At 41.4% G+C, this 27,583-nt stretch overlaps 1 protein-coding gene across 3 annotated transcripts in view; it reads right to left on the bottom strand.

Annotated features, from left to right (window-relative positions):
• The window catches only part of TBC1D17 (TBC1 domain family member 17), a 416,105-nt gene extending 390,469 nt beyond the window's left edge, over positions 1-25,636 (bottom strand). The window contains exons 1-2 of one of the 3 annotated variants that reach the window (XM_069200946.1): positions 25,544-25,597; positions 13,085-13,142 (exon numbers count right to left, since the gene is read on the bottom strand). In XM_069200946.1, coding sequence (XP_069057047.1) covers positions 13,085-13,092 — 8 coding nt within the window. In that variant the 5' untranslated portion in view covers positions 13,093-13,142; positions 25,544-25,597. Of the gene's footprint in view, positions 1-13,084; positions 13,143-25,427; positions 25,492-25,543 lie in introns of those variants that run through there. The other 2 variants (XM_069200947.1, XM_069200945.1) reach the window with 2 other exon arrangements.
• Positions 25,637-27,583: the final 1,947 nt, after the last annotated feature.

The raw sequence follows: 27,583 nt of genomic DNA, 5'->3' as shown, positions 1-27,583 counted from the left end.
AAATAAAAACATTTAAAAACACAGACATTTGCGCAGGAATCACAATTTGCCAGCCATTCTTATTTAGGCCTACCTACTGCAGTTGGCAGGAGAATGTTGACTCTCCAAGTTCTAGGATCAGAGAATTTGGATTTCATCAAAGACAAGGAGGCTAGCATTATGCATACAACTTTCATTGCTACTCCATGTGCAGCTGTTTAAAGCAACTTGGAACAAACCTAAACTCTAGAATCAGAATCAATATAACAGCCTATATTAACTCTAGCCCAGCAGCCATTTTTCCTCTATACAGCTGCTTTGAGGCCAAAACTGTCGCCAAGTAAAACTTAAATTCAACTGATAAAACTATCATATCAAAATTTCTACTGGCTTAGGGGTGTGGACATTTTTGAATAATTTACTTGGCCATGGGACAAAATGCAACAGAAATCTACATGTCCTGTAAGACAATCAACTTGTCCCACCTATTCCCAAATCAATTATGTGGGCTGACACAGACAGATTATTAAAACTGACCAGCGGTGTCAATGGTTTACAAAAACGTTAAAGTAAAACTTGACATAATTGCTAAGAAAAGTGATAGTCTACGTAATTACTGAAACACAATAATAAATTATCTCCAATAACTGATTTTAGTACGGTCAGGGGTGGGGAATTTAATAAAATATCTACTTGTCCATGGGACCAGTTACTTCATAAATCTACATGTCCTGTAACAAAATCCACCTGTCCCTTTGGTACAGTGTAGTGCAGAGACAAACCATGGCAGCAATCTCATTATATAAAGGCTCTGATAACAGCCTCTCTGATTAGGTCAGGGCTCATACTATAGTAGGGTTTGAATATGAGCAAGTCCCTAATTTTGCCAGCTTTTCACAGATTAACATACTCAGGCTGCTGGCAGCCATAAGCAATAGTTCCTGGCTTGGAATGCCCTTTTGAGTCTGTGCAAACCTACAAACTTGCATTTTTGGGGGATTTTTACCAGCTCTTCTCTAAATGTTTTCCATACTGAGATAACTTGGACATTAAGGGCCAGATTATGACTTTGGCGGAGGGGATTACTCTGTCCCAAACGAGACAGATCCAGCATATTACGAGTTCCATAGGGTATAAAGGAACTCGTAATACGGTGGGCTGGATATCTGTTACATTTGTGACAGAGTAATCTCCTTTGCCAAGGTCATAATCAGGCCCTTATTCCTTACAGTTGGGGTAAAAGGTAATTGGAGGGAAAGTAACCTGTAAATACTCCAAAGATTTCTGCATCAGAAATTCTAGGCATACATATTTGTTTGAACTAAAATGCAGTTTACAAAAATATTCTAGGAATACCATTTCTGGTCCTACTTCTGTAAATACTTTGTAATTCATGAGATGTAAATTTGCACTAATGCAAAAACATATATCATGGGTGCACTTTTGTGACTTCCTTTAAGAATCGGGACCCTAATTAGGTCTGGTATTAACTAAGACCTTTTGTTTTTAGTACAATACTGTTTATGTTTCTGTCTATTGGCTGGCTTCATTAAGAGTGACAGCATTGTGCTCTTTTACAAGGAGCGTGTCAGCACACAAAGCAGTTTTGCTCAATAACTACTATGGCAATGTGTGCTTTTTGAGACCAAAAAATATTTGTGCATTTGCCAATGTTTGTTATACTAATGAGGGCCCAGCAGCTCCCACAGTAATACAGTTTTACAAAAAAAACATGTCAAAACAAGACACACATTAACAAAACCAAAAGGCTGACAACCAATGTTGAACCTACTGACTTATTTATTTCCATGTTTCCCATAATTAATATATCAGTGAAGATGAATATACAATTCTTCACTACTATTCAACCCATTAGGTTCCTTGGTATCTAATGCTAGTATGTACTTGGACTCTAATTTCCTTAAGTTCTTTTCCCTGTCACCTCCTCTGATGTCTTTCCTTATTCCATCTATTACACTGTAGCTCAGATCTTCCACTCTCCCTCTGTGGAAATCATGTATATGTTGGGCAATGGGGTAGGAGTCATCTTTATTAAGGATAGCCCGCAAATGTTGAAGAATCCTTTTATGAACCTGAAGTTTGGTACTGCCCACATACATTTTGGAACAACTACATTTCAGGATATAAATTACAAAATCACTTTTGCAGGTATACCTTCCTTTGATGGTATGGACTATTCTGTCTCCAATAGTAATGGCTTTAATATTTTCACCATTCCTACACGCCTTACACTTCGAACATTTGTAGAAGCCATCCTGAGTATTAAGCCATGTCTTGTTGGTGATTTGCTGTCTCACATCAAGCTTCACCAGTGTATCTCTCATAGATTCCCCTTTCCCATAAGTTACCTGTGGCTTACTGGCTAATTCCTCACCTATCACTGGATCACTCTTCAACATGTGCCAGTGTTTTTGCAAACTATTTCTCACTTGTGTGTGAGCAGTATTGTAAATTGTTATAAATCTCATAATGCCTGTTCCTTTCCCACATTTGTTCCCCTTATTTTCGTTAATATTTTTATTTCTATTCTCATGTGTGGAAAAAAGGAGAGCGTCTCTAGATCGAGATTTCACTTTTCTAATAGCTCTATCAAGTATTGCATATGAATATCCTCTACTCTGTAATCTCTTAATCATTTCATCCTGGGCACTTTTAAAATTACTTTCCGTGCTAAAATTCTCATTGCTCTTAATAGCTCACCAAAAGGAATGTTATCTTTCAGAGGTTAGGGATGGAAACTAGTCGCATGCAAAAAGCTATTCCCTGCAGTAGGTTTTCTAAACACTGATGTCTCAATTTTGTTATTTTCTATCCTAACTCTCACATCCAAAAATTCAACTGCATGTGTATGTACTTTCCCTGTGAATTTCAAATTACAATCATTGATATTAATCTCATCAATAAAGTTCTTGGCGGTGGTGATATTGCCTTTCCAGATTATAAAAATATCATCTATGTATCTAAGCCACATTGTGATGTGTTCATTCCATTTGTCTAAAGGGGGATTTATTTAATATCTGTTCTTCCCACCAACCCATATATAAGTTGGCATAACTTGGAGCGAAACAAGTTCCCATCGCTGTTACGCACTTTTGCTCAAATATTTCATCGTTGAAGAAAAACATATTATGTTGCAAGCACCAGTAAATCATTTTACCTAACATTTTGCTGTGTTGATAAAAACTGATTGATCTTAGTCTTAAAAAATACTCAACAGCATTGACCCCTAATTCGTGTGGTATGCTGGTATACAGCGCTGTCACATCTAACATCATCAACAAGAAATCTGTCTCCCAACTGACATCAAAGATCCTTTTCAAAAAGTCCGTACTGTCTTTTAAATATGATGATAAGGTGCATACTAATGGATGTAGGAATGTGTCGATATATAGTGAAGCAAATAATGTGTATTTTACACGTATTGAAAGGTGATATTTTGATGTTTTTGAATTAAATGGATTATTAGGCGTATATTTTTTGATATCATAGTATGCTCAAGTTGAATATATAAGAATTAGTTCATTTGATAATATTGTTATATTTTTAGAACATTTGATTATGAAGTTATATTTTATTGGATTCGATATATTTAGTGGATTGAATCATGTGTATTTTACTGGTATTGACAGATTATATTTTGCACTATGAAGATTATTGAATTCAAATGGACTATTAGATATATATTTTATGATATCATAATACACCAAAATCTAATACAAAAGATTATTAATAGTATGCTCAATGTGATAATAGTTCTTCAAATGAGTTTGGAAAAGCGAAGTTATAAGTAGTAAACCTAAAAGTTAGATTAACTTGGAAGCTAGTATTTTTTCCTTTGTAGGCTATGTGGCTGACTTTATTTTAAGCCTTTTGTCATCGTTAGGTGGACCGGTTCAAAGAAAGGTATTCAAGTAAATGTATTTTTGGAAGTGATATGAGATTAATAGTGCAATCCCATGAAGATTTGTTATTGAGGTAATTATTGTTTTGCAAATTATGTTTAAGTTTATTGTGTTTTGGAAATACTTACCGCGATCACATGACATATAAGTGCAGCCAAGATGGCGATCGTTAGGTTGACGAAGGTGGCAACACCGAAACGCGTGCCTGTGTGTGAATAAAGCAATAACTTCTTTATACTCGTGGAGTGCCGCCCTTCCGTGTTGTAGGAGGAAAGTGTTTCATATTAGACGCGGTGGCGCGCGTCAGAAGACAGGCACCTTTGATGTTATGGTGCGGGAAGGATACGCCAATCCGAAGTGTGTGTGTGTGTGTGTGTGTGTGTGTGTGTGTGTGTGTGTGTGTGTGTGTGTATATTTTTTTTTTTACAAATACTAGCATGCAGCAACACATTTTACTAAATGATGCTTCAAAGAAGTGGTACCTAAAATTTCACAGTGGCTTAGCAAAACTTTTTTTTCCCTCACTGCATTTTTTTATTAACATTTTGATTTTGAAATCAAAGAATCCTCAATATTGCTTTCAAGCTTCTGTAAATATTTGCATCTAATCACAGAGGATTCTGGGAGCATTATACTTTGCAAACGCGTTTACACAAGGCTTTGTGTTAATGAATCATAAATACAAGTTCAAACAGCATTAACATATGGACACAAATGTTACCTTTACTGTAGACAATGCCCTTCCTTGATCCATAATGTGGTACAGTAAACTGGCAACCAAAGAGTTTGTGCTGCAGGGGGTTTGGACTATTTGACCAAAGGACAAAATAAATATGAAAACTTGTTGCCCTTGACCCCAAACAGTATGTCCTGGGCATGTACAGTAGTTTGGTTATAATGATCCAAAAATCAAGCTAAAGCAGATTTGCACATCCTTCTATTTTGGTTGTATGTGGAAATATCTACTACAGAAACATCATGTTGCCAAAAATCTGGGGAACAAAAAAAAGGTTTAGAGTTAAGAATAGTAAACCTTTACTTACCAATTACCTTCTCAATATTTCAGTCCTCAATAGTGTTTTTATAATATTCTGGTAGCACAATATTCTGAAGTCAATATCAGTGTTGCATTAAAAAAAGAAATGGATCAGAAATTTTGTGCAGTTGGAGCGGGCTGTCTGTCACTAAAAGCCTGGCCTGATGCCATTCAAATTGGTTCTTTCAATTTTTATCTTGCCTTACTGACATACAGTAGGAAAGTACCATCTTTCTTGGCATGTTACCCCCATTTTTACCTGTATGTCAGTATGTTTTTGCCTGTCTCACAGGGATCCTGCTGGTCAGGACCCCAGTGCTCATAGTTTATGGCCTAATGTGTGTGTCTGTATAGTGCTTAACTGTGTCACTGAGGCTCTGCTAATCAGAACCTCAGTGCTTATGCTTTCTCTGCTTTTAAATTTGTCACTATATAGGCTAGTGACTTAATTTACCAATTTCAATTGGCACACTGGACCCCTTTTATAAGTCCCTAGTATATGGTACCTAGGTACCCAGGGCATTGGGGTTCCAGGAGATCCTTAAGGGCTGCAGCATTTGTTTTGCCACCCATAAGGAGCTCAGACAAACCCTTTCACAGGACTACCATTGCAGTCTGCGTGAAACAGTGCACACATTATTTCACAGCCATTTTCACTGCACTTAAGTAACTTATAAGTCACCTATATGTCTAACCTTCACTTGCTGAAGGTTAGGTGCAAAGTTACGAAGTGTGAGGGCACCCTTGCACTAGCAAAGGTGTCCCCACATAGTTCAGAGCCATTTTCAGGGACTTTGTGAGTGCGAGGACGCCATTACACGTGTGCACTACATATAGGTCGATACCTATTTGTAGCTTCACAATGGTAACCCCGAATATGGTCATGTAAGGTGTCTACGATCATGGAATTGTCCCTCTATTCCAAATCTGGTATTGGGGAGCCAATTGCATGCATCCTGGGGGCTCCACTATGGACCCCCAGTACTGCCAAACCAGCTCTCTAAGGCTTGCACTGCAGCTACAGCTGCTGCCATCTCACAGACAGGGTTCTGCCCTCCTGGGGTCTGAGCAGCTCAGGCCCAGGAAGGCAGAACAAAGAATTTCCTTTGGGAGCAGGGTGTTACACCCTCTCCCTTTGGAAATAGGTGTTACAGGCTGGGGAGGGGTAGCATCCCCCAGCCTCTGGAAATGCTTTGAAGGGCACAGATGGTGCTCTCCTTGCATAAGCCAGTCTACACCGGTTCAGTGACCCCTTGTCCCCTGCTCTGGCCCGAAACTGGACAAAGGAAAGGGGAGTGACCACTCCCCTGTCCATCACCACCCTATGGGTGGTGCCCAGAGCTCCTCCAGTGTGTCCCAGACTTCAGCCATCTTGCTTTGCAAGGTGTGGGGGCACTCTGGAGGACTCTGTGGCCAGTGCCAGCAGGTGATGTTAGAGATCCTTCCTGATAGGTCCATACCTGATAAGGTAGCCAATCCCCCTCTCAAGGCTATTTAGGGTCTGTCCTGTGGGTTCTCTTCAGATTCTACTTGCAAATTTCCAGCAGGAATCCTCTGCAACTACTACTTTAGCCTCTGACCTCGGATCAATCGCAGCCTGCTCCAGAAACCGCTGTAACAGCAACAAAGTATCCACAAGGGATACTTTTCCTCTGCAACTTCAGCTCCTGCCAGCAACTGCAACAGTTTCCACGGTGTACATGCTCTGAGGACTCCCTGTCTTCACCCTACACCAGAAGGCCCGAAGAAATCTCCTGTGGGGTGACGGTTCTCTTGGACTCCTCTCCTGGCAATGAGCGTGCTCCTTGGAACACAGAGGGTGGACCCCATAGACAAAGACTATCCTGTGGTCCTGCTGTCCAAATTTGGAGGAGGTAAGGCCTTGCCTTCCCCCAGAACGACAGTACCCCTGTGCACTGTGTCTTCACCTCCTGCGTCCTCTGTGCACTATTTGCAAAATTTCTTCATGCACAGCCTGGCCCAGGTCCCCAGCACTCTATCCTGCGACGCTCAACTTGCTGAGTTGATCTACGGAGGCGTGGGACCTTCCTTTGTAGTGCTGCACCAACCACATTTTGCACCTCCTTTGTCCCCGTGTCCTGGGACACCCGTGCGTGCTATCTGGTGCTCTGAGGGTTCTCTGAAGTGCTGAGAGCCCCCCTCTTCCTCCTCACACAGAGTTGAGGCTCTCCTGGGTCCAGATGACCCAGTTGACGCAAAACGCGACTTTGCCGGAACCAGGGCTTGCTGGAGGAGTCCAGTGCCAAAACTCGCCTGCATCCAACTTCACGGCGTGGGACATCCTTTGCATCACGCAGGAACCCGCAGGCATCTTCCTAGTGTGCATTTCTACAGTCTTCGTCCAACCGGGGACTCTTCTTTTGCACCTTCTTCTGGGTTGGCAGGGGCTCCTGTCCTTCCTGGAACTTCTTTCGACTTCTGGACTTGGTCTCCTTCTTTTACTGGTCTTCAGGTCCAGGAATCCAATGTTTGTTATTTGCATACTTGGTTGGTTCTTGCAATAATTCCAATCACAAGGAGTAGTGTGTCCTAAGGAAACTTGCAGTACTTTACTCCTGTTTTTCTGGGCTACCTTTATTGTAGTCTTACTCTCCCAGTGATTCTGCATACACTACACTTGTCTAGGGGGGAATTTGTGATTCGCATTCCACTTTCTTAGTATATGGTTGTGTTGCCCCTAGACCTATTTTCTCCCATTGCATTCTATAGCATTTCCTATTGTTTGCACTATCCTATGTCTAATTACTTACATTATTTTGGTGTCTTGTGTATATATTGTGTATAATACTTACCTCCAGAAGAAGTATTGCCTCTAAGATATTTTTGGTGCTGTGTCACCCAAATAAACTACCTTTATTTTTGGTAACACTGAGTATTGTCTTTGCTTGTGTATAAGTACTGTGTAACTATAAGTTGTATTGCATGAGCTTTGCATGTCTCCTAGCTCAGCCTAAGCTGCTGTGCTATAGCTACCTCTATCAGCCTAAGCTGCTAGAACATCACTACATTTCACTAATAAGGGATAACTGGACATGGTATAAGGTCTAAGTACCCAAGTTACCCACTACAAACCAGGCCAGCCTCCTACACTTACTCGCTGCACATATACACAACCCAAATGTAATGACACACACTCCATGGACAGACAAACACACCCGCTGCACACTCAAACTACCCCGTTGCATATACATATAACTACACTACAGATACACACATCCCTTCATAGACTGGTAGATCACGTACTACACAGCCACACAACTCCATGAAGACACACACCCCTAGAGACCCCGCTCCCCCCGCACAGGCATAAACACACCCACTATAGAAAGATCCATGCACTTCCTATTGACAGGCAGAACCCCTCACCCCTCCTCCAGGGTCCACTGAGACAAACTCTTTTACAGCCAAACAACCTGTGCAGACACACCCACTGCAGACATACTTGCCCTGCACAGACATAAATATACATCCTGCAGAGAGACACCTGTAGACGGACAACACATCCCCTGTAGATTGCCACAGAAAGTCATCCCAAGGACAGAGACATTTCGTCCACATAAACATGCTTGCAGACTCTGCAGAGACTCCCATGCACTGCAGACACACACAAAGCATACTTTGAGCATCTATTACCTGCACAAGGTTTACCCCTCAATGAAACCAGCTTCCTAAGCACTCCCCGAACAGTAGAGTTTGCTGCCTGGATCAGGGGATGACCTGACACAGTTGCACAAATTGCTGTTCCAAGGGTGGACATGTCTGCCTAAATGTGGATGAAGATATAAGAAAAAGAGGAAGGGGCAGTCACAGTCCCTCCCTGCTAGAAGTGGACCGGCCAGTAACTCAATACAGCTAATAGAGGATGGTCCTGGCGGCACTAAAGGTTTTGGGGACTGTATTCAGCTGGCTGATAGTTGGTCCCTGCTAGTGGAGGGGGGAGAAATGGGGGTTTGCTGTACTCTGTGTTCGCATTCCACTTTTTTACCATCTCTAAAAATAAATACAAATTTACTTCTAAAGCTAGGTTGAGCAATAAATCTTCTCTGATTCAGCTCTTATCCACCCCCTATAGAAAAACACAGCCCCATCACAGACACCATAGCACAGTTCCTGCAGAAAGCGTGCAGTGTTGCAGGGAACATCTCTCCTCCCTATTCCCAATGTGTTACAGTCTGCTCTGGTCAGTTCTTGATACTGTTTTGTACCAAAGTAGTCAGTGATGACTGTGCTTATAGAAAAATCACAAAGCTTACTGACAGGTTGGTGCCCTTGATCTGGTTGGCAGCATGGGCACAGTTATTTATGTATTAGGCAACCCCTAACAGGAAAGGTTTGCATAACGTGCCTAAATTGGGCCTGACTGAGGCAGCGATAGTGCCCACAAAGAAATCCACAGATTTCCAAAAAGGCTAGAAGATGCCACTCATTTTCTATAATAAGAAGGGGCATTCTACAAATATATAATACAAATGTATGTTGCAGAAGAGTAAGGGTCCCAAGAAAGTTTGTTTTATGAGGCAGAGCGTGTGATGGGGCCCGGCAGACATCTGATCAAATGGCTGTATAAGGGCCTTTGGACCCATTTAAATATCTTACTTGTTGCTCTGTGAACACAATGGGAAACTGATGTGGGCTGAGCCCTACAAGATAAATAATGGAATTTGGTAGTCGAATTACCCAATACAATACCTGGAAACACATGTTTTAAGTTTATTCAGTGTATGCTCCTTCACAGAGCACATTTAACATTGCTCAAATTACACAGAACTTTCCCTGCGACCTCAGTGACATGTCCATGTTGCCGGACTGATGAAACATCCTTAATACGCATGCTATGGTCCTGCCCTGCCCCGGGAACACACTGGACACAGGTTTGAGAGTCCCTCAGATCCATAACAAGACACAACACACTGGGACACAATGGGCCAATGTCTCTTGGGACTGACTGAACTGGCACCTGAGCTGGAGATACCTTCGACTGCCTTCCACTATTGCAATCATAAAGTTAGAATACTTAACATCGAGTTTGACCATCCAATTGTTTCTTTCTAAAATCTCTTAGAAGATGGATATCCTCCATCTTGAAATGTCTGTACACCAAAAACCAATTAAATGCATTACAGGGCGCCAACCTTTGCCCTTTTTCCTAACCAAAAAAATTGTGTCCAGAAATGTCAACTCCTCCTCTGGCACTCTCTGTATGGCACCCTTTTTCAACATTTCTTCAACCTCTGATACCCCCAACTTTTGTAGATTCACCTGAAACACCATTTCCACAAGTTTCATTGTCTGAAATGGTTCCTCACTGAACTTGCTTCAAGACCCACTGATCTCTTGTCAAAGTTTTCCAATTCTTCTCGAAACACTTTAATCAGTCTCTGACCTTTCCTTGGACACTACCAAAAGACATCCTCATACCTACCTTGGATCACTAGCTGATAATGTGCTCTTCCTCTGGGCTGGCATCCTCTGTTAAACTCTTCCTCTTTGAGGATAGAAACTAATGGCAGACTCACATCCTTGAGTCTGATAATGGGACTTGCTGTAGGATCAGCCAGAAAAACATCTACTTGCTTCGGCCCTATCAATCAATCAATCAATTAGGAATTTGTAGAGCACGCTACTCACCTGTGAGGGTCTCAAGGCGCTAAAAAGGGGGAGGGAGAACAAAGGGGAGGTGCTGCTACTGCTTGAAAAGCCAGGTCTTGAGAAGTTTCCTGAAGGTAAAGAGGTCTTTGGTCTGGCCCAGGTGGGTGGGAAGAGTGTTCCACGTTTTAGAGGCGAGGTGCGAGAATGATCTCCCGCTGGTTGTAGTTCTGCAGAGGCGTGGGACGGTTGCGAGGGCGAGGTCGGCAGACGGAGATGCCGGGTCAGGTGTAGAAGGAGTCATCTGCTGAGGTATTTTGGTCTGGTGTTGTGCAGTGCTTTGTGAGCGTGGGTGAGCCCTATTAAAAACATGACCCCCAAACACTCTCCTCAGAGAAGTCTGAGCCTTATCCAAACTTGTAAGAGTAGACACATACTTTTTAACACGTTTCACCAGACTATCTCCAATGAGAAATCCCTTAGGATCGTCACTAGGTTCCTTTTTAGTGAAACACACTAGTTTTGGGCAATACATATAAGAATTGTCCTTCTTCTTTCAGCCACCAAAGCAGCGTTTGCATTTCAAAGAAAACACACTGCTCTCCAAGACCATCCCCTTGACAAATCTGTATCCACGGGTACTGACTTAGGCTAAGCTTCCCCCACCATGTCCATAAGCCTTGCTAAAGGCCTATGACATCAAGCAGTCTATCTTGGCACTACTTCAGTGCCCCCTATAAGTCCTTTATAAGACCTTTCTAGGTCCCTCCCTAATTTAAACAAAAAAACTGATAAGATCTAGGTCTAGATCTGGTGTTAAACAAGTCTTATTTCCAGTAACTAGATGAGAGTAGTCAGCCCTCATCACAGTTCTTGCCTCCTTTTCTAGCTGTCTTCTGATCCATAACTTTATAAACTCTGAGGCATGAACAAGAGGCCACCAATCAGCGCATCCTGGGTGCTTGATCACATCAGAGCTAAGCATCGCAACACCCTGAGGATCTCACATCTCTCACAACACCTTTCTCCTTTCGCATTTTTTCTATCTTATTACAGTCCAGACCTCAACATTCGTCCCCATGAGTGTCAAAGGCAAAGTCATCTGAACTAGCACCATCCTGACTATGAGAATCTTCGTCATCAGGTCTAGTCTGAATCTCTTTTGTGCCACGTAGGACTCCTCTGACTACTGTGGAGCTTAGACTACCTCTCTGACAAGATAAAACTGGTCGGCTACAAAGCAGAGAGAAAATCAAGGAGAATTTCATGGTACCAGAGAGGGAGTGTACACTTCAGGGTACGCTTGTCAGGGTGTATGGGAAAGGGGAGAGGTCTCTGGCCTCTAACAGTAAACACCCCTGGGCGGCTAATCACATAGTATAGATTATTAATGAGAACAGCGTAAATCACTAGACACAGCCCAGATTATTTGGCCATTCCTTACATACTTCTCCCAGATTTATTCATCCAGGGGTAAACCCTCCTACCAGTCCTTAACCAAATATTTGGACAGTGAGCCTCGGCCGGCTGAATAACACACCATCTTTTTCTGGTCAAACTCTTCACTTTAGGTGAGCTCTAGGCAGTGAATAGTGGCCTCCCTTTGTGCAAAACTCCTGCCTTGGATGGGTTACCAGCCACATTTTATAATACATGAGCCAATACTTTAGCGCCCTACCTACTGGCCTTATCTGAGTAGGCAAGACCATGGCAGGTACTACTCACCACTTTGCAGAGGATTATAACTGTTAACTTCTTAAAGCCAGGAAAACCAGACAAAGTGTGATTTAGGAAGCTGTCCTGAACTGTGAGGCCAAAATCCTGGCTAAATTACTTGCTAATTGACTCAATATTTTATTGCTGGACCTGGCCTGTCCGGAGCAGTCCAGTTTTGTCCTAGGCTGCTTGATGGCCCATAACCTATACACCCTCTTTGCCCTCCTACAGGACCAGGATCCAGAAATTGATGCAGCCAGGGTGCTCCTCGATACATATCGAGCATTTGATTCCTAGGAATTGAATTACCTGTTCACTATACTACTCAGAGGGGCTGCCTCCTGCATTTGTGGACTGAATCAAGATATCTTACACTTCATCCACTGCATGAATCCGCATTAATGACCAGCTTTCACCCTCAGTGGGCATATCTAGAAGTATAAAAGACAGAAATGCTCCCTATCTCTGATTCTTTTACCCCAATGCCCTGGAGTCCTTGGTTGCTAAACTCCACCAATGCTATTTAAAGTATGCGATCCGCTAGAGCAGTAGGCGCATCTTCATATCAATGTATGAGGACAATATGAACTTACATCTGAGGAAGACTAGTGAATGTCTGAATAGGATTCTTATAGAATATATTCACTTTGGGGTGCTGTCAGTTTTGCTACAAATTGGAGCAAATTCCTTGTATTTCCTCCCATCAAGCGCCCTCCCTACTACAATTTCCCCTGGTGTTGTGGTGCAAATCCACACGTAAACCTGCAAAATATTTTATCCACAAACAAGTTGTTAGTGCAATTTGTTGTACTGCACGCCTAACAATATCATTATGAGCTCTCAATTGTCCTCTCGTCCTCCAAGGTCCATAGGTAGTAATGCTAGGAAAGAGAATGACAATAATAAGGTCTAGAGGTAGTAATGCTAGGAAAGAGAATGACAATAATAAGGTCTAGAGGTAGTAATGCTAGGAAAGAAAATGACAATAATAAGGTCTAGAGGTAGTAATGCTAGGAAAGAAAATGACAATAATCAAGGTCTAGAGGTAATAATGCTAGGAAAGAAAATGACAATAATCAGAAGTGAACAAAATAACATCTCCACCGGTGTAGAAATAATGAAAAGCTACACTTATGGCTTACACGTATCTGAAGATTATCACTTGTGTAGTACAAGCTAGTAGTACAACTTGTCTTTAATCCTGTCCTACTATTGAAACACTTTTGGAGCTAGAGCCATGCACAAGAAGGCAGCAGCTTAAACTCTTAGCTGACTGCTGGCAGGTTGGGAGGTAAAACATCTGGAGCAACCACACCACACCCTGCAAGAAGCTTCCACAATCCTGCAGTAAATAAATTAACTCACACATGGTGCCATGGCAATAGCATCATGCAGCTACTATTGTGGGGTTGGGTGGGTTGGTGACACCAGCGTTTGCTGTGTCCCCTACCGTTACAGTTGATACTTGAGCGGGCAGCAAACAACCTGGAGGGAAGAAGGTCAGTTGTCATTGAAACATAGCCTCGAAAATTTCAGCAGAAATATTTTTCAGGCTCACTGTGGTTTTCGAACACCACAGCACATGCAGTGTGTATGGAGAAGAGAGGAAGATAGAAAGTGGTGCTGCACACACAAGCATGGTGACTTTAGAGGGGTGGAGGCAACACTGCAATTGTACTTTTCATACTGATAATAGTCCATTGCCACTGAGGCACTAGTTTAAAAAGCAGCTGGGATGGGGAAGGAGAAAGCAACATGGAATCAGTGGGCGAAGGGAGAAGTGGGTATTTGCAGTGGGGGGGGGGGGGGGCAGCACATGAGGGGGAGACCAAGAAACACATGCACTCCTTTGGAATACTGGAAATGTAAGAAAAAAGTATTTCCCAGAAAAGTGAGCAGGAGAAGTACAAAATGAGCCAATCAAAAGGATGGGAACAGAGGCTATTCTTAAGGGGATGGACAAACACAAGAGGAGGAAGGCAAGTAATCAAATAAGAAGCAATCATAAGAGAGTGGCCATAAAGCCAATCAAAAAGTAAGCTGTGTATGGGTTCTAGGCTCACTGTAGCTAATGGGAAGCCAACAATTGGTCTTTTGCAGCTTTTTCCATCTAATACGTGAAACGTTAAAATAATAAACCATGATATTACTGAAATTTGGTTACAAGGAAGACATTTTAGTTCATATTGTTTGCCAACAACATGTTATGATTTTTATCCTACGTGGGGTGTTCAATACCAGCATTAATCAACGAGCTGCACCCTTGCACAATAGTGTCTGGTCCAAAGTGAACTATTCAAAATCACGGTGGCTGGTGGTAGCACATCATAGTAATGCGTGCAAAACACTACTAGCGAAGAACTGCTTGAGCTGTGCTGAACGACCACAACGATACCTGGGTGTCTATTTCACTTCTCCAACAAAACTCCTTGTACAGATGCAACACCCCCATTACTGGGCACACAATGCAAGGACTTGTGGTTAACTACAACTTCATGAGTAAGAAGAACTTCTCCCTAATGTAGCCCAAACCCTTCCCCCCTCAGACGCCACCTAACAGTACTTTGATAAATCCACAACAAACCCCTCTCCCTTTAAACGGGGCCAGGGTACCCCGGAGGTCTCAAAATAGTCCCTATACAATCTATGGCAAAAGGTTTTGGGTTCCCTCATGTCACTTATTACATATACACTGCCCAATTACAACCCCCCTGGACTGGGCTAAACCTAATGCCACCCCATGGATACTTCTGGAGCTACACATGGTGACAATCCAGCTTAACACACTAATGTGGCTGTCAAATGAGCACAGGTTTCATGAGATGATCCTCCTCCCCTGTGTGTAAACATACTATTCAAACAGATTTGGTGATTATGGTGGTTGGTAAACAGGTGGTTTTGTGGGATGATAAATGGTGGCCTTCGGAGTTGGGTGTGACTCCCCTCCCAGCGGTTGAGATAAAAAACTTGGGGGTATGGTTTGATTCTTCTCTGAGTTTCATCTGTCATACCAAGAAGGTGGCGGCTTCTTGCTATGGCATCATCAGAGGACTTCGACCTATCCTCAAATTCTTTGATGCACCTACAAGACAGCTGGTGGTTCAAGCATCAGTGCTGTCTAGGTTGGACTATGCCAACTCCCTATTGGTGGGGATAAACCAGTCAGAATTTCGGCGGCTCCAGCGGGTTCAAAACGCTGCGGCCCGACTGGTGACTGGTCTCCCCAGGCGATGTTCGGTGTCCAATACTCTGCGCTCTCTCCACTGGCTCCCTGTGCAACAGAGGATTAGATTTAAGGTTCTCTGTTTTGCATTTAAAATCTTAAAGGGTACTTCCCCGCAAATCATGGAGAAATTGCTGATTCCTTATGTTCCCTCTCGCACTCTTAGATCGTTAGGCCAGAACTTAGCAGTGGTTCCGCGCTTTAAGCTGAGCAGAATTGGGGGCCGCTCCTTTGGAGTCCTGGCAGCGTGTTGGTGGAATTCTCTTCCTCCACAAATCCGGGCCATTGATGAGCTCCTTCAGTTTAGACGTGCTATTAAGACCTTTTTATTTGTGTAAGCGTATTTGTTGTGTTCTTTCTTCTTTTGCCCGTTTTTAGTGCTGTGTTGTGTTTACCTTCTCAAAGCGCCGGGACGCCCCTTTGCTGGGGCAGCTGTGCGCGGTACAAATAAAAATAACATAACATAACATAACACTGAGATATGATAATAAGGAAAAAGGAAACTACAATATACCCCTTATGAATGATGTCTATAATCCAGAATTCCCAATGGGAATCACAGACCCAGCCTTTAAAACTGGTGATCAGGCAAACCATCTAAGTTCGTAGAATAATTATTCTCTTGAGGGGAAGAAAAAAAAGAGGAGGGCCAAAGAAGGATCCTGCCTAGACGAGCTTAGACAAGAGGTCACTCCCAGGACAAATGAACCTAGCTCCCAACAGTAATATCCTCTGGAATACCTCAAAAAAGTTGAACAGTAGTCCATCACACAGTCCATCCACAAGGATCATTGAGTATTTGTTCTTGGAACATAGGGGGTCTGGCAGGCAAAGTTGGAAGATCCAACTGTTATCCAATTTTTGGGTTCATTTGATATATGAATGCATGCAGGAATCATGGGCACTCACAGGACTCCCTTTAATCGGATATGAAGAATTTAATAAGCCAGCAGAGAAACACAATACTTTTTGATGGGCAAAAGGGGGGTTAGTAACATGTCAGTACTAGACTTACAGCTAACACATCAAAACTTTGGAGGGAAGATCAACTGTTCCTGCTGGTTCGTCTGGATGGTGGGGGGAAAAACTTACATGACCCCTGACCATAATCAATGTCTATGTCAATCCAAAAAAAAAAGCTATTGAAGCAAATTAACTTCTAGAACATCTGCTCCACATAAAAATCTCATTTGGCCCAGCCTATTGGCATGTCTCAGGCGATCTCAATCTTCATTTATTCCATTTGCCAAGCGAAGACCACGTACAAATAGTAGTCCCCATGCCTATCCAAAATCTGCCACTTCAGTGAAAGAAAGATAAAATTGGAGAGAAGTTTATCAAAAGCTGTGAGCTAGCAGGCTTATTTGCCCTGAATGGGCAGTTGCCGGCAGACCCCCAACTCCCACTTGGACAAGAGCCTCTTGAAAGGTGGTCTCATATCTGGACTAAACCCTGGTAAATGCACCATCATTTAAGTTTGTGAATGACTTTAGAATTCAAGACCATACAGAAAGTGATCATAACCCCCAAATAGTTATAGTACAGAGTAAAGTATGCATTCAGGAAGAAACAAGACTCCTCAAGGGAGAGCCCCGCTCTGAAAACTTGAAGCAACTGAAATGGAGCTCCCACTTGGTCAAAGCCCAAGCAGAGAGGCAGTCACAGTCCTGGAAAGCAGGGTCAATGAATCTACAAATCTGGTCTCGACATGGGAGTCATTCTCAAAAAATATAATCAATCAATGTTCTGCGAAAGGAAGGAATAAGGGAGATTACTTGGGGCACATCAACAGCATAGTTATGCCACGAGCAGTACGGACAAGGAAACTGGTGGTGACAGGCTTTTGAGACAACTGCGGAAACATCCAGAAGACGAAACACTCTTAAAAGCCCTCCGGAAGGAAAGGAAACATCTGAAAAGGGACTTTTAAAAACTGGAAAAGGGACTGGGTCTTAAAAAAAATAAAAGCAGGAAACTCTATGGGCTAAACTGCACCATGCATTGGTATCTGCGGACTCAAGACGCTATTGGAGATTGGTCAACAACATTGAAAAAGGCCCAAGGGCGGCCAACAATGTAAATATAAACGAGGAGTCATGGGTGGGACACCTTAAATCCCATTTTAAAGAAGCGCCCCTGGCAGATGATGGCTTGGCTTAATGGGAGAGGGGCCACTGCGGGCCCAAGGTCCAGAAGCCTATTATGTTTAATTCTCTCAAAATATCTAAGATAATTGAAAACTCACGCCTCGACTGCGCATCCTAATGGGTTACTCCAAACCCTGTTCAAGCAACTAACGACAAGATGGGCAGCCTTCTTTGCTGCAATGTTCAATCATATACTGTCAACGGGTTTTGTTCCGGATAGTTGGAGGGGCTCAATAATTCATCCTATTTACAAAGGAGGGATGGCCTTCCTACCATCTAACTATCAACTAATTGCCCTTTTGGATGTGGACCGCAAATACGTTTCTATAGGAATTTTGCAGCATCTAGAACTGTGGGCCAGCTCCCCATTAATCAGACCGGCTTCATTAAGAAGCAGGGTACTTTAACCAACCGGATGGCACCGAGTTTGATAATCAATAGAGCAAAGGCCACAGGGACGACTCTTTACATGTTTTTGGTAGACTTTTAGGCTGCCATTGACTGATTTCCTTGTGAAAAAATATGGGCAAAACTACAACAAAGGGGGCTGCCGCCAAATCTATTGAGTGCCATTATTATGCTCTACTCTAACACATGAGTAAAAATTAAGCTTGGGGATGGTTCCTACTTATCTAGGCCCGTTAAGACTACAACTGGTCTGAAGCAGGTCTGTGTGCTGGACCCTCTTCTTTTCAACCTATATATAGCAGACCTTTCTCCCAGTATTAGATAATCAGCCTGCCCACCCCCCAACTCTTGGTGGTCACCAACTATGTAACCTTCTTTATGCAGATGATCTGTTGCTGTTTAGCAACTCTAGAGTAGGACTACGGAGACTTCTGAATAGTTTAGGAGGGTATGCGCAGGCTAATGACCTGGAAATAAATCAAGGCAAAACTAAAATAATCGCCTTTAATCGCAAACCCACCTCACATCGTAAATAGCATTTGAATGGCTAGTGTATTGAGGAAGTGTCAACTTACACATACTTGGGGGTTAGGACTGACTTGAAAGGTTCGTTTGCAGGGCATATGGAGGCGATAAGGGAGAAGGAACAAGCTCTACATCGTGCCTTGGGAAACCTAGCAAAGTCAATCCTGGGACACTCTCCTAAGGCATTAACCACTGTAATGAGAGCCAAATTACTCCCAACACTCTCCAGGACTTGAAAAATCATAAAAATGTTACTAGACCTGCAGGTCGAGTAACTTAAATAATCTACTTGACCTAACTGTAATGTACTTGACCCGTAAACGGGTCTCAAATTGTGTGATCCTAGGTAAATAGTTTACAGTAGCCTTTTTCTTAATTCTCACATATCATTGCACCTTCAAATATGTGAGCTCAGCATTTCTGCAGTACAAAAAAACCTCTTGTTTGATTAAGTAGACTAAAGTTTGCTGCATGCATCACAAGAGTTTAGCCCACATTCCCATGAGGTCTAGCCCACATAACCTAGGACTTCTTTTAGTTTACTAACAACATTGTAATCACAACAGGAGTGTTTCTCAGTTTATTTAAACACTCAATTATAATAAATATATTACTAAACCAGGATGTGGGAACATATTGTTGTCTACACACAGTAACTTTCCAAGAAATGTCCAAAAAGCTCTCCACTAACTTGCAGCTTTACTGATAAAACTATATAACAATCTATGAAAATTGGGTTTCAGGAAACATATCCTTTGCACATCAACACATAAAGTATTCTGATTTGCTTTCATCTTATTAAAATATTTTTTTAATAACACAGAAATATAAAAAGGGCTTTCACAACTACTGAAATATATTTTTAAATGTTTGCACAGTTGACTTAGTCATTTAAATGTTGTGTGTTAGGAAAAACCTGACACCCAATATCCTTTTATTTTACATTCTAAGCAGCAGGTCACACAGTTCACCTTACAAAGTACTGGAACTCTGCAGTAATAAGGAAAAATAATTGCAAGAAAACTGACTTTTGACCTTTGTCTGTGAACACCAGAGCAAAAGTGACATAAGAACAAGGATTTAAAGGCATCTTTTATTGCCCTTCCACTTTTCAACTGAACAGAACACCTGTTCAGTGTCAACTCACCAGAAAAGACAAGTAAGTATTAAAAAATAGCTCGACCTGATCAAATAAGACTCGCCAATGTGAGTGGTTGAGTGAATTTTTTTCGAGCCCTGTTCTCCTATGGTACAGAAATAATGAAGGGGGCAGAGAAGGTTTGGTTAGACAAACTAATAATCAAATCATATAAACAGGTTTTTGGGCTACTCAAAATGGCCTCTCCGGCCCAAGTCAGAGTAGAATTTTCATTAGTAAAACAGTCACTGGCCAGGTCAGCAGCATTTATAAAGGAATGCTATAAATTGAGGCTTTCCACGAAAGGGAAGTTAGCCAATTGAGCATGGCAGGAAGAGGGTAATAGCTTCAAGGAGTATCTGAGAAAAATTATAGTACAGCTGGATCTGGGTGACCTATGGAGTAACGCTTTGTCTGGCCCAGTCTTTAGGAAAGCAGTAAACAAATCAGTTAAAGGCCTAAGCTGGTTAAAAGATATGGAAGAGTTATCCAAACGGTCTCATGTGTTGTTGGTTTTAAATTCATATAAATTAGATAAGGAATCACCCACTTTGTCGTCTCTTTCCTCCTTGAAAATCTAGCAGTGACTTTTAAAGTTAAGATTGGGAGCCATCCCAACCCTTGATTTCTTACCCACATGGAAAAAAGGATGCTGTAACAGAGACCCAGGAATGCAGGCTATGCCATCAGGCTGTGGAGTTGTTGACCCATGTGGTCTGTATCTGTCCAATCCGGGCCAGCCAGAGAAGAGAACTATTGAGAAGGGAATTCAATGCCCTAGGAGTCAGATCCTGTAGATCAGCCATCATTGCAGCATTTGACCCAAGCAAGGAAATGTTAAATATCAGGCTAGCCCAGTTTTTGGGGAAACCTTTCCTCCTTAGTCGCCCTATCAGGAAAGGAGAACGGGGTTGCTTAGAAAGATAGTTTCATCCCAATTTTTAAAGTCAACGGAATAGGAGATGTTTATCAGCCCGACTAATGTTTTACTTGTTAAGGAAAGTGAGAGCTGTATGATATTTTTTTCTTTTTAAGACAAAATTAGATAAAGCTCAGAGAGGTATTTTATCTAATTTCTGCTCATAGCCCATCAGGCACTAAGATGAAATTAAGGTGGTGGCTAGGACGCATTTTATTCAAGTACTGTCCCCTGTTATCAGGCATTTTTATTATGATTCTTTCGTTTTAATATACTGGAGTTTGCTTGGCATCTTTGTACTGCACATCACTAATGCTAGCATAATAGTCTGAACCTATGGGAGATATACTCTGTACAAGCATAATAGTCTGAATCTATGAAAGATATGCTCTGCACAGTATTGAGTTAAGCAGTTATAAAGTAAGGTAAAAGGGGAAAAGGTTGTAGGCCATAGTTATGTGATAAAGGGAAAAGCCTTGTTTGCCCGCCTGACTTCTATGTCAACTGTGGTGATTTAAAGAGGCCTACGGGTGAGCCAACGGGCGAGAATACTCATGGTACTGTTAAACAGGCTTGTCTCCTGTCAGATTTAGATTTCTGCTTGCAGAGTTTGTGATTGATTTTTTGACTGATGTTCTGTGATCAGATGGTTTTATGGTTTTGATTAACTAATAAAATACATTTTTCATTCATTCTCGAGGGGAAATCCTAGATGGAGGGTCATGTACGGCAAAACGACTCGGGTATAGTGGATGAATAACACTTTAAACAACTGGTGTATGTGTTGAGGCACTGGTCAGGAATAAAATGGGCAAATCTGAAAGGATTTGGTGTCCATTTAACACATATTAAAAGAGATATTTTGGAACTGGGAGATGCAGAACACACATCAAACCTTTTCCTCACATCTGACGGGATGTTAGTTTAAAACGCTTCCGCTTCTTACGATCTACCTACGATTTCGTTTCACCGTTACTGAGAGCCTAGTGGGATTATCGCACCACGGAGTGTCTCTCTTGGATATAGATATTTACTTTGAAGATAGGTAAGGGCTTTTATTGTACTATGGGCATCTTGGATTTTCTGTAGGTTAATTTTGTATTTACTTTGGTCTGTATTTTCTTCGCATTAGGTTTCCCAGCTATATTCTTAGCTATCGATTACTCTTCTCCCCGCACTGCGCATTGAAGTAACGCATGAAGATTTCTCTATTATACGACGTATTATGGAATGTTTTGTACTTATTATAGGTCAGTTCAGGCCCGAGGGCTATACTTTTATGCCGTTTTTTGATATTGATGCTCGTTTTAGACTTTATAATTAGTCCTTTGATTACTTAATAAAACGTTTATGGTTATTTCTGCAGATTTTCTACAGAGTCTTACTAGGACTGATTTCCTATATAAAACTTATTTTGAATCAAGGTAGGCTTTATACCGTTTGAGTGACCCATTAGTAGTTTTAGGTTTTCATGGACACTAGGGTGTGTGTCTACTTCTGTTATTGTTATATAATATTATTTTTTCATCGTGTCTTGTCTGTTTACATCTCAACTTCGGTTTCTGACACTCCTTTCATTCTTGGGTTTCGGTGATTACTGGCCTTAACACGGATTTTTACACATTCATGCCATGATTTCTCTTATACATGGAATTTTCACATTAGTTCATAATTAATTTAATGTCATACTGCTCAGATACTATGGTTATCTCTTTATTATGACAACCTCCTTTGAGTAACATAACTTGTATCAAATAGATCTGTTTGCATTCGACTGTTTGGCACTTTTTTAAACTCACTTTTGGCATGGTCTTTGCTCTCACAATTTTCACGAGATGTTGGTTTCGTGTTCTGCTCTGAACAATTTTGGATATTTAATACTGTTTTAGTTATTGTTTTCATATATATTTTTTTTTGCAGCCCTGATGAAGTCCGTGAGAATACTCTCTCATAGGACGAAACACGTGTTGGCTATGGTTGCTACATGAACATTAAAGCTTTGGCTACTGCATGAATATCCGAATTTAAGGATGATTTGTCTTATATTGATGGCGAACTTTGTACTGCAAAAATAAATGGTGTATGAACTCTCTATGGTGTTATTGCCATTCCAAAGCTAAAGTCTCTATACCGTATTAACTTTTAATCATGAGTGCCCTGACAGCTGGCCTTTTCTTTGGTAGTTTCCCTTGAAACATTGGAGGAGTAAGGAAGATCCTCTTGCCAGGAGCACCGTGCCACATTTAGAATTCGAATTTTACCATATGGACTCACTGTGAGCGCCCAAATCCTATGATTTTCTTCCTATGTGCCTTTGTTCTAACGGAATAGGAGATGTTTATCAGCCCGACTAATGTTTTACTTGTTAAGGAAAGTGAGAGCTGTATGATGTTTTTTTCTTTTTAAGACAAAATTAGATAAAGCTCAGAGAGGTATTTTATCTAGTTTCTGCTCATAGCCCATCAGGCACTAAGATGAAATTAAGGTGGTGGCTAGGACGCATTTTATTCAAGTACTGTCCCCTGTTATCAGGCATTTTTATTATGATTCTTTCGTTTTAATATACTGGAGTTTGCTTGGCATCTTTGTACTGCACATCACTAATGCTAGCATAATAGTCTGAACCTATGGGAGATATACTCTGTACAAGCATAATAGTCTGAATCTATGAAAGATATGCTCTGCACAGTATTGAGTTAAGCAGTTATAAAGTAAGGTAAAAGGGGAAAAGGTTGTAGGCCATAGTTATGTGATAAAGGGAAAAGCCTTGTTTGCCCGCCTGACTTCTATGTCAACTGTGGTGATTTAAAGAGGCCTACGGGTGAGCCAACGGGCGAGAATACGCATGGTACTGTTAAACAGGCTTGTCTCCTGTCAGATTTAGATTTCTGCTTGCAGAGTTTGTGATTGATTTTTTGACTGATGTTCTGTGATCAGATGGTTTTATGGTTTTGATTAACTAATAAAATACATTTTTCATTCATTCTCAAGGGGAAATCCTAGATGGAGGGTCATGTACGGCAAAACGACTCGGGTATAGTGGATGAATAACACTTTAAACAACTGGTGTATGTGTTGAGGCACTGGTCAGGAATAAAATGGGCAAATCTGAAAGGATTTGGTGTCCATTTAACACATATTAAAAGAGATATTTTGGAACTGGGAGATGCAGAACACACATCAAACCTTTTACGAAGGACATGGACAGAACTGCTGTCCACAGCTAAAGAGAAAGAAAAATAAAATTACATGGGTTGTTGAGCAAAGTAATGTGAATAATCTCTAGAATTGTTGATCGATGTTTACTTCAATAGATCTTTATTTGTAAGAGCTGTTTCGGTGCTCAAACGTATATATGTGTCTTATGTGTTAGGACTCGTACAACAAACTATGTAAGTAAATTGGTGTGTTCTCTCGGATTAGTAGAATCTATGGATTCGTTTCCTTTATACAGCATATTTGTACTAGTGTCTTATGCCAACAAATGAACTAACCTTTTTGTGATCATGTTTTGGTTTATTTTGACTCAGTGGAAGTACGTAAACCTTGTGCAAAACGTACTGTAAACGCTGTTCCCTGTAGTTAATACTTAGCTAGGAAAAACGAACACACATTGCATTGCTTTGTTAATCAATCCGATTACCATAAAAATGTCCCTATTAGTTATACATAAACATATATGTTATATAATAGTAAAGCAGCCATTATACAGCCTTTATATTGAAAACAATAGTACTAAAATACACCTATTAAGACTCAGCCATTTACAGCAATTAATTTAAATACTGTAAAGATCAATTATAAAAGACCAGGGGATTTGGAAATAAAGTGCACGTGCATTGGTTAGTTGGCATATTGACCATGACCTCATGCTTGATGAGCTTATGAGATGCATACATGTGTGTTGTGCCTTACACTGGCAGCTGCCTTTCTGCAACAACAACAACAAAAAAAAGGCAATCTTAAAAATCAACAAAATCCCCTAATTGTGTCACCGCAAATAATCCCATTAATTATGCAATCACTCAATGGCACAATACTTCATCGTGAACCCTACTAAGTATTTCACCTCAGGTGGCCAATCAACACTCTAACCTTCTCAAAAACTCATTCGCAATATGTGGTGTAGCCAACCCAAGTTTACTAATATGTCTAGTCTCTTCAAATAGTATTAGCTGTTTTCCAGTTTGGGCATAGACCCCTCACATCGTCAAACAATCAGTCAGCCACTGGGAGCGCCTTTCTAACCAAAAGCAATCAGCATAATTGAGGCACAACATAAGGCAACCAAGACAATTCTGATTCCCTTAGAGAACTTCTCAGCATGTGTTGTGTTACCAAACAAACGTAAGGTGAGAAAGTAAATCGTCACCGAATTAACGAGCATAAACGAAAGATACAACTAAACCAATGGGAATTAATACAACCCGGACCTCATAAAACGCCCCTATCGCGAGGAAAAGAACACAATTCCGACGGCCTAAAGAATCTCTTTTCGGGGAGTGTACAGGACGCAGGTCCTCGTCCCTGACAGCTGGCCTCCCCCTCCCCGTGAGTGGAGCACACTGCCTGTGGATTCTGCTTGATGTTACTAAGCAATGCCTCTTTCGTGTAGGCACACACTTCCCTCGGACAGGGAGCAGTGTCTTCCTCACTGAATAAGCAGACGGTGCCCTTTCATTCTGAAAGACAGTCCCTCGGTTAGCTAGCTGACTCCACTTTCAATGGGTTGCCTGGGTCATCAGAATCGGCGTGCATCCTCCCCCCAGAGTGTAACAAACACAAGCCTGAGACAGGCGAATGGACCTCTCCTCAGCCAGTTAATGACCAGACTCTCTAGAGACCGCAAGAAGTCCATACGTGAACCGATGGCAGATAACGACCCGCAAGTGTTACTTTATAAACCATACTATTATCTTTACCTTGTGACCAGAAGAGTCCATTTCCAAAACACATACACAAAACGCGTCACTTCCGGAAACACGGGCTCCTGTTCCGGTCAATGATGTAATCAGTAAAGCTCCCTTCGGACCTATTCCTGGGATAACAGAACGACAACCACAGCGGAATAAAGCGGCCGGATGTTAATGCTACAAGAATTCTCAATACAATGCGTCCCCGCTACACAATCAAATAACAAAGTTCGTTCAATATATACTGTTATTTATAGAAATTGAAATGTTTAAGCATGTTATTATTATTATTAGTATTATAACTGAGTTGTATGTTATATTTTACTTTGGTTTCGTTCTACAAATTTCAAGCACATAATATATTTGTTTTCCCCTTTTGATTAATGTTTTTAATACTTCAACTCTATCGTTTCAAAATGGCGGCAGCCTTTAACACACCCCCGGAAGAAACACAAGCATACCATTCTGCACCCGTCTTCTCTTTCTAGGCATTAAGTGATTGTTTTTCTTGCCAGGTCAACAATGTGTTCTGGAACACAGAAAACGGATCGAAAGAACCGAAATAAAACCATAAAATCTCAAGATTTTATGACGACAACCGTTTTTAATTGTGTAGTTTGTGCTCAAAGAGAGGCTTACATGTCCCATATTACCTACTCAGACATATGGAGTTTTGAGAATTCTTAAGGCTGATAACTAATTAGCATATCGAACGCCATTCAACCCAGGACAACACAAGTGACCACTCTAAAAATAAAATCTAAATCAATCAAACAACACAGAAACCTCATAATGTAGACTTATGATTTAAAAATTAATAGCGCAATACTCTGATGTGTCATGTGCAGCTCATTGAATTTACCTGAAGAGGTCTGTCCCCTCCCAGGAGCTGCTCTAACATACATGCCGACATTTCACAGCAGGGAGGAGAGTGAAAAGAAAATCAGGGGGATATATTCCCCCCACTGGCTAACATGGAAACGGGCAATTTCAGGCGCGGACAGCAAAAATATGGTCATTTTTGGTTTAAAAATCAGGAGTCTACCGCCTAAATCGAGTCTTTTGACATGAATGATCTACAAAGAGCAAATATAAAGAGACATGAATTTAAAGCTGATGTTCTAGTCCTTCACACCAGGTGTGACATTTAACCTGTTAGGTAGCGAGGCCTCAGGCTGTAAATCTGAGTCTAACATACTTGCTGTCTTTGCCTCTAAATCTTTTGCAGCAGATGAAATGTCACAGTGTGGTTTGATGCATGCCAAAATTCTGTTTATGCCAGAGACTCCAGATGTTTTTAGGACAAAATGAGATTATATTACTTTTCTGAGCATTTTTGAACCCACTTTTTAAGGAACACTAAGATGCCTAATGGGCTCTGAAACTGTACAGGCTATGTTGAGCTAAGGATAACATTTACCTCTTAACTGGGTGCAACAATACAACAGAGAAGCCACATAAGAAGATGGGACTTTCACTTATTTACCAGGGGTTATTCCCTGTAAATAGTTCTTTAAAAATGTATTAAGAAAGTGAATATGTCTTTGCCATTGTTAGCCAAGTTTTACAGCAGCATGGCTAAAAGCTAGTAAAGTATTGGCATAGAGTAGAGTGGTGTAGAGTGGAATGGAGTGGCATAGAGTAGAGTGGCGCAGACTGGACTGGCATAGACAGTGCTTAATAAGTAAATAAAAAGGTGCCTTGCACAAAGTCCTCATCTTAAACACGAGGCTGCTGCAATTAAATGTGGGAACACGGAATACTGAGGCAGCGTAATCCTGAAGCCATCTTGGGCCTCTTCAATCCATTTACAGCCACTCTGTAGGAAGTTGGCTCCGTATGCACTATTTCAAAGTAAGGAATAGTATGCACAGAGTCCCAGGGTTCCCCTTAGAGGTAAGATAGTGGCAAAAAGAGATAATACTAATGCTCTATTTTGTGGTAGTGTGGTCGAGCAGTAGGCTTATCAAAGGAGTAGTGTTAAGCATTTGTTGTACACACACAGACAATAAATGAGGAACACACACTCAGAGACAATTCCAGGCCAAT

The sequence above is a fragment of the Pleurodeles waltl genome, chromosome 7 (assembly GCF_031143425.1).
Source record: "Pleurodeles waltl isolate 20211129_DDA chromosome 7, aPleWal1.hap1.20221129, whole genome shotgun sequence".
Classification (NCBI taxonomy): Eukaryota; Metazoa; Chordata; class Amphibia; order Caudata; family Salamandridae; genus Pleurodeles; species Pleurodeles waltl.
Note: the sequence above shows the minus strand (reverse complement) of the source record. Positions and strands in the feature narration are given on the sequence as shown.